This window comes from Euprymna scolopes, chromosome 44, assembly GCF_053919585.1.
Source record: "Euprymna scolopes isolate OS-2025 chromosome 44, ASM5391958v1, whole genome shotgun sequence".
Taxonomy (NCBI): Eukaryota; Metazoa; Mollusca; class Cephalopoda; order Sepiida; family Sepiolidae; genus Euprymna; species Euprymna scolopes.
The window spans coordinates 32,258,640-32,272,322 of NC_136525.1; the positions used below are offsets into that span (position 1 = coordinate 32,258,640).

A 13,683-nucleotide genomic window follows, 5' to 3' on the forward strand; every position below is an offset into this window, starting at 1 on the left:
GGAGTTTCGTTGATTTGTCACACTTAAGTTTGAAATAGGAGTTTCGTTGATTTGTCACACTTAAGTTTGAAATAGGATTTTCGTTGATTTGTCACACTTAAGTTTGAAATAGCGTTTTTGTCTGTTTATCATGTGTGCGAACATCAGTAAAACATCAATAAATTTTAGAAGCAAAATTGGTTCTAAATTCAAATAAAATAAATAGAAGAAAAAATATTTTTGTTCAATCAATTTTGTTGGAATTTTTTTTGTACCAATAATGGTGTATCCCTCCCCCCTGTTTGCATTTACTATTTTTTATCTGGTTCTTGTATTTGATTTTTTGTATTTTGCATCTTTTTTTATTTTTAGTTTCGTACATTTTGGGTTTGTATGAAACTCCCTTTAATTTGGAGAAAAGGGAAATGCTAGCTCCTTGATGACGTCACGAGCCCAGCGTGGATTTCGCCCTCTTTTGAAATTCCGCCGACGTGGAGATTGGACGTTTGTTTCATTGCCCGGCGCTGAAAATGAGGTATGCGACGAGGCATACTTCTGAAAACTATCTACGTGGTTACGGTTTTGCACGTAATTTGAAGGAGTGTAATTATTTTAAGAAAAGACCTTATTTTATGTTACAAGGAATTTTGGAACCTCCTACAAAGAAGAAAACCCGGCAAGAATACCTCGGATATGCGACGTGGCCATACTTCTGAAATCCATCTGCATGTCTACGGTTTGCATGCAAATGGAGGAGAGAACATTCTAAAAGGACTTTAAACGAAAAAAAAAAAGGAAAAGGGAAAAGGCACGTGCCTGACTGGCTTTCAATTTGTGAGTACGCTCCTAAAATTTGTTACATATGAGAGTGTGATTAGGAACTACTATTTTGCATCATATTATTGTATTGGTTCATGGATACGACATCTTCATTATAAGAATCAGTGTTATTTTTTTTTTCATTATATGTTACCTTGGCGTTTTTTAAATTTAATGCCCACAAAGGGAAAAATTTGCAACTAATTTTATTGTGAATAAAATCTCTTCTTCGTTTCAAAGCAAGACCTTTATATTTTATTCTTTACCCCCCCCCCCTTTTTATTCCATGCTGTCATTTTTTTTTCAGGTTAGTTACTTTAGCGTTGAATTTATCTGGAAGCAAGATAAAATTCTGACATTTTAAAAAGTTAAAAATATCTTGAACAAAAATAATTTTTTAAAAGTTAAAATTTCCACTAAACTGATTAGTCTTGTTCATCACAACAAAATACGATGTGTATCAATTTGACCTTTGACCTTTTAGATGACTTATTCCTTGCTATTTTTTCCCAATAATTTGATGTGATTTATTTTCAATTTTCAACTCCTACCCTTCACATTAAAAATTAAAATAATTTTTAAATTCATCTGTCACGTTAAGGATGAGATTTTCGTTAGTCTGCCACACTTAAGTTTAAAAAAGCATTTTTGTTGGGCTGTCACACTTAAGTGTGAATCGGCATTTTCGCTGGTCTGTCATGTTTAATTTTGTAGCGTTTTTCTTGGTCTGTCATATTTTATAGCTTTTTCGTTTGACTATCACGTGTGCGAACAAACGTTAATAAAAATGCAAATATTCGTTTAAATCGGTTTTACATTTTCAGTCCAATTTTTTTCAATGTATATAAAAATATACAGAACGGAGTTTTCAAAATATCTCCATCAAAAAACAATAAAAGAAATAAATAAAAGATAAGAACCAAACTTCACCTAAAAAAAAGAATGTAAATTATTAGTCCAGTCTTGTATCAACCACACAAATATGACTTATAGCAGTTTGAACAATGTATAAAATTCTTATGTTAAATACGCACTACCTTAAACAACTCGTGGGAGAGAAAACAACAGTAAATTTAAGAACTATATATAAAGGGCATAAAACATTATCAAATTATATAAAATAAAATATAAGACAAAGGTAAAAAATAGTATATAAAATGAACAAATCAAATAATAACATAACAGTGATTAAAATACAATATAAAATGATAAAGGGAGTTGCCTATTTTGATACGAAAATCGACTTAAAATAAATAGAAGAAAATATCTATCGGCTCCAAGTTCAAACAAAATAAATGGAAGGAAATTCTAGTCATTAATAAAAGTTTTAAATATATCCTCATGAAAACAACAAAGAAAAATATTAAAGATTTGGTACTAACCTGCTGGGAACCATTCCTCTCCTAAAAAAAATAAGATGAAATAAAAATAAAATAAAATAAAAAAACGTAAATTATCAATCCAATTTTGTATCAAGAAATTGTCACCGCAATAAAATATGATCTATAGTATTTGTACAAAATACACCCCTTCATGTCAAATAGACACTACCTTAAACAACTCGTGGGAGAGATATACATACACAAATAAAACTATTCATATTGACATATAAACAGGAGTTTAACATGGACTTATGATATTTTTATTCAAATATCTATGAACTTTTTATGCTTGATGAATAAAACGTATATACTTTATTGGTATTATTCGTTTGCATTAAACTGTCGACAAACATCAACACTAACTCTATCGCCTTTCCCTCGTTTTCTCTGGCATGGCAACTACATAACATTAAAAATCGCTCTGAATATCGCAGACCCCCGATTAATTCTGTTGCTATTACTCATCAAAAAAGTGAATATTAAAAAACACTCATTTCGTTTCTTACAAAAATAGGATTCATGGGTCACAATTTGCAATTCGTCTCTGATCGTCTTAAGAACACAGTTCAATATGCATCAAGCTGGATTTAGTCGAGAGCGAAAAGACTTCAGCAGGAACAGACGTTATAATTTCTCCTTGTTGATCTGTTTTGTTTTTGGTGCTAAATTTAATTATTTATTTTTCAATACCCTGCCGGGTGGCAAAATCTGCTTGGTGGCATCAGGAGTGCCAGTACCGCCTTGAGCTACCAAAACTTAATTACCCTGGTTGATGGCTGATGATGGCAGGGTATCGCCATGTTATAGTATAGTATATATATATATATATATATATATATATATATATATATATATATATATATATATATATATATATATATATATATACAGTTATGATCATATTTATTGGCACGGTAAAATAAAAGTTAAATTTTGTCTAATAAATTCTAAAAAAGGGATTAAATTAAAGAAAATAACAAAGTATATTATGTATTTTTAACTGGCCTTTCCGATGCAGCAATCGGATTTTAGAAAAAATAAATAACAAAGGAACAACAAACATAATTGCAAAAAACCCTTGTTCAAAATTATTGGCACGATTTATTTAATAATTCATTGTATAGCCTTTGGACTTGATTACCTTCCTCAGTCGCTTTTCATAGTTTACAACCAAGTTGTTGCACTCTTCAGTAGTAATTTTAGCCCACTCTTCCTGACAATAATCCTCCAATTGAATAAGATTCTTAGGCTATCTTTGCATTACCCTCAATTTTAATGTTCTCCATAAATTTTCAATTGGATTAAGGTCTGGGCTTTGTGATGGCCACTCCAAAACATTAATATAATTGTCCTCAAGCCATTTCTTAGTCAGTTTAGCCGAATGCTTTGGGTCATTATCTTGCATGAACCACCAACGACGACCAAGTGAGAGCTCTTTAGCAGAGTCTTTCAGGTTTTCATCCAATATTTTAACATAATCTTCCTTTTTTTATGCTACCTGTGACCTTAACAAGTCGCCCTGGTCCAGAGGCAGCAAAGGATCCCCAAAACATCAAACTTCCTCCACCGTGCTTCACTGTGGGTATGGTGTTCTTAGGCAGGAAAGCTTCGCCAGATTTTCTGTAAATATAAGACACTTTATTATGGCCAAATAACTCTATTTTCGTTTCGTCAGTCCATAGAACACGTTTCCAGAATGCAACATCTTTATCAATATGACGTTTTGCAAAGGCTAGCCTTGCTTTCAGGTGCATAGGCTTCAATAAGGGAGTCTTTCTCGGACGACATGCTTTTAAACCAGCTCTCTTCAAAACTCTACCAACTGTATGTCGAGATACATTCACTCCAGAGGTGCTCTGTTCATCAACAATCTCCCCAACAGAGATCCTTGGGTTTTGTTTTACTTGTCGAACAATTTTCCGTTCATCTCTTGGGGAAAGAATCCTTTTTCTCCCTCTACCCTCTAAACTCATAACGTGGCCTTGCGATTTGAACTTGTTTATTATGGCTCTAACAGTGGATTTGGGAAGGTTTAGCTTCTTTGAAATCTTATCATAGCCCTCCCCATTGGTATGGCATGCTACAACAAGCTTTCTAACGTCTTCGCTGTGTTCCTTAATTTTAACCATGGCGATTGAAAATTATAATTTAGTCACTTATAATAGTTTAAATAAATCGCTATCTAAAAACTATCTTAAAAAAATTATTCACTGAATTAGCGTTAAACAAGCATAATATGGCTATAAAAAAGTTCAGAAAGCACGTAAACCGGAAATTGATTGATATTATACTGATACTAAAAGAAAAACAAAGCCGTGCCAATAATTTTGAACAAGGGTTTTTTGCAATTATGTTTGTTGTTCCTTTGTTATTTATTTTTTCTAAAATCCGATTGCTGCATCGGAAAGGCCAGTTAAAAATACATAATATACTTTGTTATTTTCTTTAATTTAATCCCTTTTTTAGAATTTATTAGACAAAATTTAACTTTTATTTTACCGTGCCAATAAATATGATCATCACTGTATATATATATATATATATATATATATATATATATATATATATATATATATATATATATATATATATATATATATATATGTATAAGGAATGAAAATAATATACCAGCGGTGGTTGACGTTATGTTTAAAGAAAAAATAGAAAAAAATCGAATGAAATTATTAAAAAATCAACGTTTCGTCCTTGTTTCAGAGGATTATTATTTCAATTATCCTGAAGATGTCCTCTGAAACAAGGACGAAACGTTGATTTTTTAATAATTTCATTCGGGTTTTTTTCTATTTTTTCTTTAAACATATATATATATATATATATATACTCTGTGGAAATATTCTTTATTCGCTTCATTTTCCTTTCTATATATATACACCAATCCTTATTTAAGAAGCTCAATGTTATTACAGAGCATGTAATGAATGATTGACAAAAGTCTATATTCCAAATTTCATGATGTTGACCATCTTACAATTTATTCATTTATTTAGTCGACATTTACAATTCTTGACGGTATCTGTTTCGTAGTATAAAATCAATACTTTTCTTATTATATTAATTACTGATTGATATAATAATTAAGTGATTGATTCTGTGCTACAAAACAAACGTTATCAAGAATTGTAAATGAAAATGAAATTTGGAATACAGACTTTTGTCATTCACACACTCTCTCTCTCTCCCTCTCTCTCGCTCTCTCTCTCTCTCTCTCTCTCTCTCTCTCTCTCTCTCTCTCTCTCTCTGTATATATATATATATATATATATATATATATATACTAGCCGACCGCCAGGCATTGCCCAGTCATAAAATATGCTTAAATATGATATTTTGATTAATGCAGATTTCGCATTTATTTATTTATTTATTAGTACCCAACGTTGCCCGGATGTGGAGAGGTGGTATAGTAAGTCTATTGAGCAATCAACGCCTTAACAAAAATTAAAATAGCATAAAGTCCCAGTGTGAGCGAAAAAAAAAATTGGCCACAGTAGCCAGGCTCGAACCTGTAACACGAGGAAAAGGGAGTGAAAAAAAAGCAAACGAGTTAGCTGTCTCGCCCAAGTGACTTGTGATTTTTTAAATATCGTGTTTTATTTGTACGTCGAGATTGCGAGGCGTGACTGACTTTGCAGAAATGTCGATGCAAAAACTGACCCACCCTTGCAAAAAACAGCCCAGTTGATTGTCAAAGAATATATCTTTATGGCAAATTTATCAATATTTTCGCCCAAGATATCGATCTTTCTAACAATACCAATTTTGTCAGTGTTCATTACGTGTGTCGAAAGTTTTTAACAGACATACAAACAAACAAACACACAGACAATTTTCGTTTGTATAATAGACTAGTCTGGGTGCCCAGCGTTGCCTGGGCGTGTGAAGGTGTGTGTAAGGGAGTTGTGTGAGCAAAGAAAAGAAATGAAAGCAGCGAGGACCCAATATATAGTAATGATTTACAAAGTTAAAAAAAAAAATGACTCGTGCGCTACCAATGAGAACCGAAACCAAAACGTTTTGCTTACGATTTACTTTTTCCTTTGACGTTAATGCTTGAGTTATGAAGACATGTTTGCTGCAAGGCTAAAAATTAAAATATGAACCAATAGCTATTACGTTATGCATGCGTATTGGTAATGCTGTCATTCGCCCTTCACCTGGTAAATTCCATTTTTTTATTTTCACACTTTTGCACCGATTGTCCCCGACTAAAACCCAAATATAAAGTTCTGCATGGGTTCGAATACTGTTAAAAATAGAATTTTTGTCTATCACATGGGCGAACACTAGAGAAATAATAAAAGGACTTATCTATTTTGTAGCAAAACTGGTTCCAAATTCAAATAAAATAAATAAAAGAAAAAAAATATATATTTCATCCATATTTAAAAAATATCTTCACCAAAAACCATTAAAAAATAAACCGTAAGGATTTGGCACTGACCGATCCTCACCTGTACCTGTAAAGAACATAAAATTATCATAAATACTTTGTATTATCTAATTGTCACCACAACAAAATATGCTTATATTTGAAATAACATTTTTTTTTTAGTTTGAAGTAATATTGTGTGTGTTTTATTTTTAATTATACTTTTTTGATCACACAGTCTCTGTGCACTTTTCCACCCAGGAGACTAAATAGCACTTTTTCCAAACCCAATCCAACTTAGAGTGCATACTCCCTGGATCATCCAACCCTGAAATTCAAAAGAAACACCATGGACTCAACATGACTACAATAGCCGCAAACGCATGGATTTACCGCGATACCACGCACACACGTGGCACTGACTTCAACATCGATGTACGATACGTATTCTTCATAAATGAAAATGTCTTTAATGACAAACAGGAAATTCATTCTGGATTCAGAAATGAACGCTTTTCTATTCCCTACTAACGAGTCATTCATTTAACACCACTTGAAATTTCTGTTTTTATTCATCGACATATTTTATTACCTACATTCTTCTCTTTTCTATTCCACTTTGAAGAAAAGTATTCAAATAAGTTTTTTTAATATTAAAATGAGACTTTATTCATCTATTCAACATGTCTTCCATATTTAGTGTTGCAGTTTGAAATACTATTTCCGTTTGTCTCCCACGTGTACAGACATTCGTAAAATGCTGATAAGAATGCAAATTTTTGTTAAAAACCCGCTCTTTTTAGCGTATAATGAAGTACACACACAGAACTTTTTAAATATCTCCATTAAAAGCAATAAAAAAAAATTAAGGATTTGGCACTGACCTGTTGGGAACCGATCTTCACCTGTATAAATCAAGAACATAAATTATCAGTCTAGTCTTGGCACCATAAAGCAATGTATGATATTAGCACCATAAAACAATGTATAAAATTAGTACCATGAAACAATGTATAAAATTGTCACCATAAAACAATGTATAAAATTCTCACCATAAAACAATGTATAAAATTGTCACAATAAAACAATGTATAAAACTGTCACCACAAAACATTGTACAAAATTGTCACAATAAAACAATGTATAAAATAAAATAAAATAACGTAAATTATCAATCCAATTTTGTATCAAGAAATTGTCACCGCAATAAAATATGATCTATAGTATTTGTACAAAATACACCCCTTCATGTCAAATAGACACTACCTTAAACAACTCGTGGGAGAGATATACATACACAAATAAAACTATTCATATTGACATATAAACAGGAGTTTAACATGGACTTATGATATTTTTATTCAAATATCTATGAACTTTTTATGCTTGATGAATAAAACGTATATATTTTATTGGTGTTATTCGTTTGCATTAAACTGTCGACAAGCATCAACACTAACTCTATCGCCTTTCCCTCGTTTTCTCTGGCATGGCAACTACATAACATTAAAAATCGCTCTGAATATCGCAGACCCCCGATTAATTCTGTTGCTATTACTCAATATTAAAAAACACTCATTTCGTTTCTTACAAAAATAGGAATCATGGGTCGCAATTTGCAATTCGTCTCTGATCGTCTTAAGAACACAGTTCAATATGCATCAAGCTGGATTTAGTCGAGAGCGAAAAGACTTCAGCAGGAACAGACGTTATAATTTCTCCTTGTTGATCTGTTTTGATTTTGGTGTTAAATTTAATTATTTATTTTTCAATACCTTGCCGGGTGGCAAAATCTGCTTGGTGGCATCAGGAGTGTCAGTACCGCCTTGAGCTACCAAAAAACTTAATTACCCTGGTTGATGGCTGATGAGGACAGGTATCGCCATGTTATAGTATATATATATATATATATATATATATATATATATATATATATATATATATATATATATATATTCTGTGGAAATATTCTTTATTCGCTTCATTTTCCTTTCTATATATACACCAATCCTTATTTAAGAAGCTCAATGTAATTACAGAGCATGTAATGAATGATTGACAAAAGTCTATATTCCAAATTTCATGATGTTGACCATCTTACAATTTATTTAGTCGACATTTACAATTCTTGACGGTATCTGTTTCGTAGTATAAAATCAATAACTTTCTTATTATATTAATTACTGATTGATATAATAATTAAGTGATTGATTCTGTGCTACAAAGCAAACGTTATCAAGAATTGTAAATGAAAATGAAATTTGGAATACAGACTTTTGTCATTTATTCTCTCTCTCTCGCTCTCTCTCTCTCTCTCTCTTTATATATATATATATATATATATATATATATATATATATACAAATGATTAATAAAACATGTTAGAAGACATCTTGAAAAAGAGTTAAAAACATATTTAATTTTAAAAAGGAAGCACAAGATAAGTGGATAGTCCTTAATCCACGAAGGTTCGAAGAAATACACTCCTTCTCATCAGAGGGCAGGAATTAGCAAAATGCGGGATCGGATTTTGCATGTAAAAGTATTTAATGAAACTACGAGTAAGTCACAGATCTTACTTGGTTAAAAAAAAAGGGTAAGGTAAGGGGAATAGGAGGTAAAAGAAAAATGATAAAAAGATTTCACATGAATGGATAGTCTGGTGAAGGGTAAAAAATCCAAGAATGGTAAAATCCAAACATGGTCGAATTAAAAACTTCCAATCCAACAGGTAAGTTGCAAATGGTCCAAAATTATCCAAAAGGCAGAATTCCTTGGAAAAAATCACAAATGGAATGAGTTCCAAATCATTAAAAGAAAAGTTCAAATGTGCACAGAAAAAGCACTGGAGAGAATATTTAAAACACGTCTGCCAAGGCCGGAGGAATCAAGTAAATTAAGGTTTAAAAAAAAAACAAAAAAAAAACGGAAAAACGGTGAAAGTTTAAATTTGAAAAGCAAGGTCAAACTGACCCAGACAAAAAGCGCGAAAGTTAGCGTTAATAATTAGGTCAACTAAAATATGCACGTGAAAGTCCCAGAATAAAATTAAGAAACACGAGTCAGATAAACAAATAAATGGCTAAGTTTATGAAATGGAGCGTCTATTATATTAAGAAGAGTAAAAAAAGTGAATAAGTAAAATAAAAAAATGAAAATAAATAAATTAAAAATTGAAAATTAAAAAGTTAAATTTTTTTTTAAAAACTTATATATACATATATACACATACATACATATACATATACATATATATATACACATACGCATACATATACATACATACAGCCACACAAATGCACACACACACATGTACATACATACACACATGCATATACATATATATATATACATATATGTATACATATACAATAACACACACACATATATATATACATATATATACAAAGACACACACACGCATGCATAAATATATACACATATCCAAAAACATATACAACTTAAACAAATACATACGTACATACTTACATACAATTTAAGGGGAGGGAATGGCCGGTATCTACAAACTCTGGAATAAGGCAAATAAATGTGTATGTAAATGCATATAGTAAAATATAAGTAAACAAATACATAGAATAAAAATGAGTAGGCTGATGTATATATTTAATTAGTAGGTATACTTATACCATAAAACGGAGACAGCAGATGGGAAACCGGCCAAAGAAATAAAGAAAAACAAATAAAATTAAAAATATAAAAAGCTTAGAAGGTAAGATTAAAAAAAAAATAAAATTATGGGAAAAGATATATATTTGAAGGGTTAACTTAATAGCTATGTAATTTCAAATTTACCATATTTAAATTGGGACATATGTTTGCAATAGGAGATCAGTTCGTTTTTAGAGTTTATTATATTACTACTTTGATGGGAGGTGATAATATATATATATATATATATATATATATATATATATATATATATATATATATATATATATATATATATATATATATATGCTAGAAGACCGCCAGGCATTGCCCAGTCATACAATACATTTAAATATGATATTTTGATTAATGCAGATTTCGCATTTATTATTATACTAGCATGGGTACCCAACGTTGCCCTGGTGTGGAGAGTTGGTATAGTAAGTCTATTGAGCAATCAACGCCTTAACAAAAATTAAAATAGCATAAAGTCCCAGTGTGAGCAAAAAAAACATTGGCCGCAGAAGCCAGGCTCGAACCTGTAACACGAGGAAAAGGAAGTGAAAAAAAGCAAACGAGTTAGCTGTCTCGCCCAAGTGACTTGTGATTTTTTAAATATTGTATTTTATTTGTACGTCGAGATTGCGAGGTGTGACTGACTTTGCAGAAATGTCGATGCAAAAACTGACCCATACTTGCAAAAAACAGCCTAGTTGATTGTCAAAGAATATATATTTATGGCAAATTTTTCAATATTTTCGCCCAAGATATCGATCTTTCTAACAATACCAATTTTGTCAGTGTTCATTACGTGTGTCGAAAGTTTTTAACAGACATACAAAAAAACAAACACACAGACAATTTTCGTTTGTATAATAGACTAGTCTGGGTGCCCAGCGTTGCCTGGCCGTGTGAATATATAGTAATGATTTACAAAGTTAAAAAAAAAAATGACTCGTGCGCTACCAATGAGAACCGAGACCAAAACGTTTAGCTTACGATTTACTTTTTCCTTTGACGTTAATGCTTGAGCTATGAAGACATGTTTGTTAAAACCCCGCTCTTTTTAGCGTATAATGAAGTACACACACAGAACTTTTAATTATCTCCATTAAAAGCAATAAAAAAAATTAAGGATTTGGCACTGACCTGTTGGGAACCGATCTTCACCTGTATAAATCAAGAACATAAATTATCAGTCTAGTCTTGGCACCATAAAGCAATGTATAAAATTGTCACCATAAAACAATGTATGAAATTCGCACCATAACACAATGTATAAAATTAGCACCACAAAACATTGTATAAAATTGTCACCATGAAACAATGTATGAAATTGTCACCATGAAACAATGTATGAAATTAGCACCATAAAAATGTATAAAATTAGCACCAATAAAAAATGTATAAAATTGTCACAATAAAACAATGTATAAAATTAGCACCATGAAACAATGTATGAAATTAGCACCATAAAACAATCTATAAAATTAGCACCACAAAACAATGTATAAAATTGTCACCGAAAAACAATGTACAAAATTAGCACCATAAAACCATGTATAAAATTGCCACCATGACACAATGTATAAAATTGTCATCATAAAACAATGTATAAAATAAGGCCCCATAAAACAATGTATAAAATTGTCGCCATACAACAATTTGTAAAATTTTCACTATAAAACAATGTATACAATTGTCACAATAAAACTATATATAAAATTGTCACCATAAAAAATGTGTAAAATTGTCACCATAAAACAATGTATAAAATTGTCACCATAAAACAATGTATAAAATTGTCACCGTAAAACAACATATAAAATTAGCATAAAAAAAACAATGAATAATATCAGACACCATACAAATACAAAATGTATAAAACTGTCACCATAAAACAATGTATAAAATTGTCACCATAAAACAAGGTGTAACATTTTCATCATAAAACAATGTATAAAATTAACACCATAAATCGAATTATAAAATTGTTACCATAAAAAATGTATACAATTGTTACCATAACACAACCTGTAAAATTAGCACCATAAAACAATGTATAAAATTGTCACCATAAAACGATGTATAAAAATGTCACCATAAAACAATATATAAAATTGTCCTCATAACACAAATTAGTACCATAAAACAATGTATAAATTGTCACCATAAAACAATGTATTAAACTGTTACCATAAAACAATGTATATAATTGTCACCTTGAAACAACATATAAAATTGTCACCACAAAACATTGTCTAAAAATGTAACCAAAAACAATGTTTACAGTTGTCACCATCAAACAATGTATAAAATTGTCACAATAAAACAATTTATAAAATTGTCACCATAACTCAATGTAAAAATTAGCACCATAATACAATGATTTAATGGTCACCATAAACAATGTATAAAATTTGACCCATAAAACAATTTATAACTTTGTTACCATAAAACAATGCATAAAATTGTCAACATAAAACAATGTATAAAATTGTCACAATAAAACAATGTATAAAAACGTGTCTATAAAAAATGTATTAAATTGTTACTAAAAACAATGTATAAAAGTGTCACAATAAAATTATATATAAAATGTCACCATGAAACAATATATAAAATGTCACCATAAAACAAAGTAGAAGTTATCAAAATAAAACAACATATAAAATTAGCAAAATAAAAATGTATAAAATTGTCGCCGTAAAACAATTTATAAAATTGAACAATGAAACAATTTATAAAATTGTCACTATAAAAAAATGTGTCAAATTGTCAGCATGAAACAATGTATAAAATTGTCACAATAAACAATGTATAAAATTGTCTACATAAAACAATGTATAAAATTGTCAACATAAAACAATATATAAAATGTCTCCATAAAACAATATATAAATTATCAACATAAAACAATGTATAAAATTAGCACAATAAAAATGTATAATATTTTGACCCTAAAACAAGTTATAAAATTATCACAATAAAACAATGTATAAAATTGTCACCATAAAATAATGTGTCAAATTGTCACCATGAAACAATGCATGAAACTAGCACTATAAAACAATGTATAAAATTGTCACCATAAAACAATTTACACAATTGTCACCATAAAACAATGTATACAATTGTCTCAATAAAACAATGTATAAAACTGTCACCATGAATTAATGTATGAAGTTAGCACTGTAGAGAATGTATAAACTTGTTACCATACAAGAATGTATAAAATTGTTACCATAAAACGAGGTATAAAATTGTCACCATAAAACAATGTATAAAATTTTCACTATAAACCCTGAATAAATTTGTTACAATAAAACAATGTATAAAATTGTCAACATAAAACCATGCATAAGATTGTCACAACAAAACAATGTATAAATATGTCACCATAAAACAATGTATAAACTCGTCACCATAAAACAATGTATAACA

General features: G+C 30.0%; 1 protein-coding gene across 3 annotated transcripts in view; it reads right to left on the reverse strand.

Annotated features, from left to right (window-relative positions):
* Positions 1-13,683, reverse strand: part of LOC145268769 (uncharacterized) — a 319,098-nt gene that overhangs the window by 139,871 nt on the left and 165,544 nt on the right. Inside the window, exons 13-15 of one of the 3 annotated variants that reach the window (XM_080124369.1) lie at positions 11,389-11,409; positions 7,455-7,475; positions 2,181-2,201 (exon numbers count right to left, since the gene is read on the reverse strand). In XM_080124369.1, coding sequence (XP_079980495.1) covers positions 2,181-2,201; positions 7,455-7,475; positions 11,389-11,409 — 63 coding nt within the window. The remainder of the gene's footprint in view (positions 1-2,180; positions 2,202-7,454; positions 7,476-11,388; positions 11,410-13,683) is intronic. The other 2 variants (XM_080124370.1, XM_080124371.1) reach the window with 2 other exon arrangements.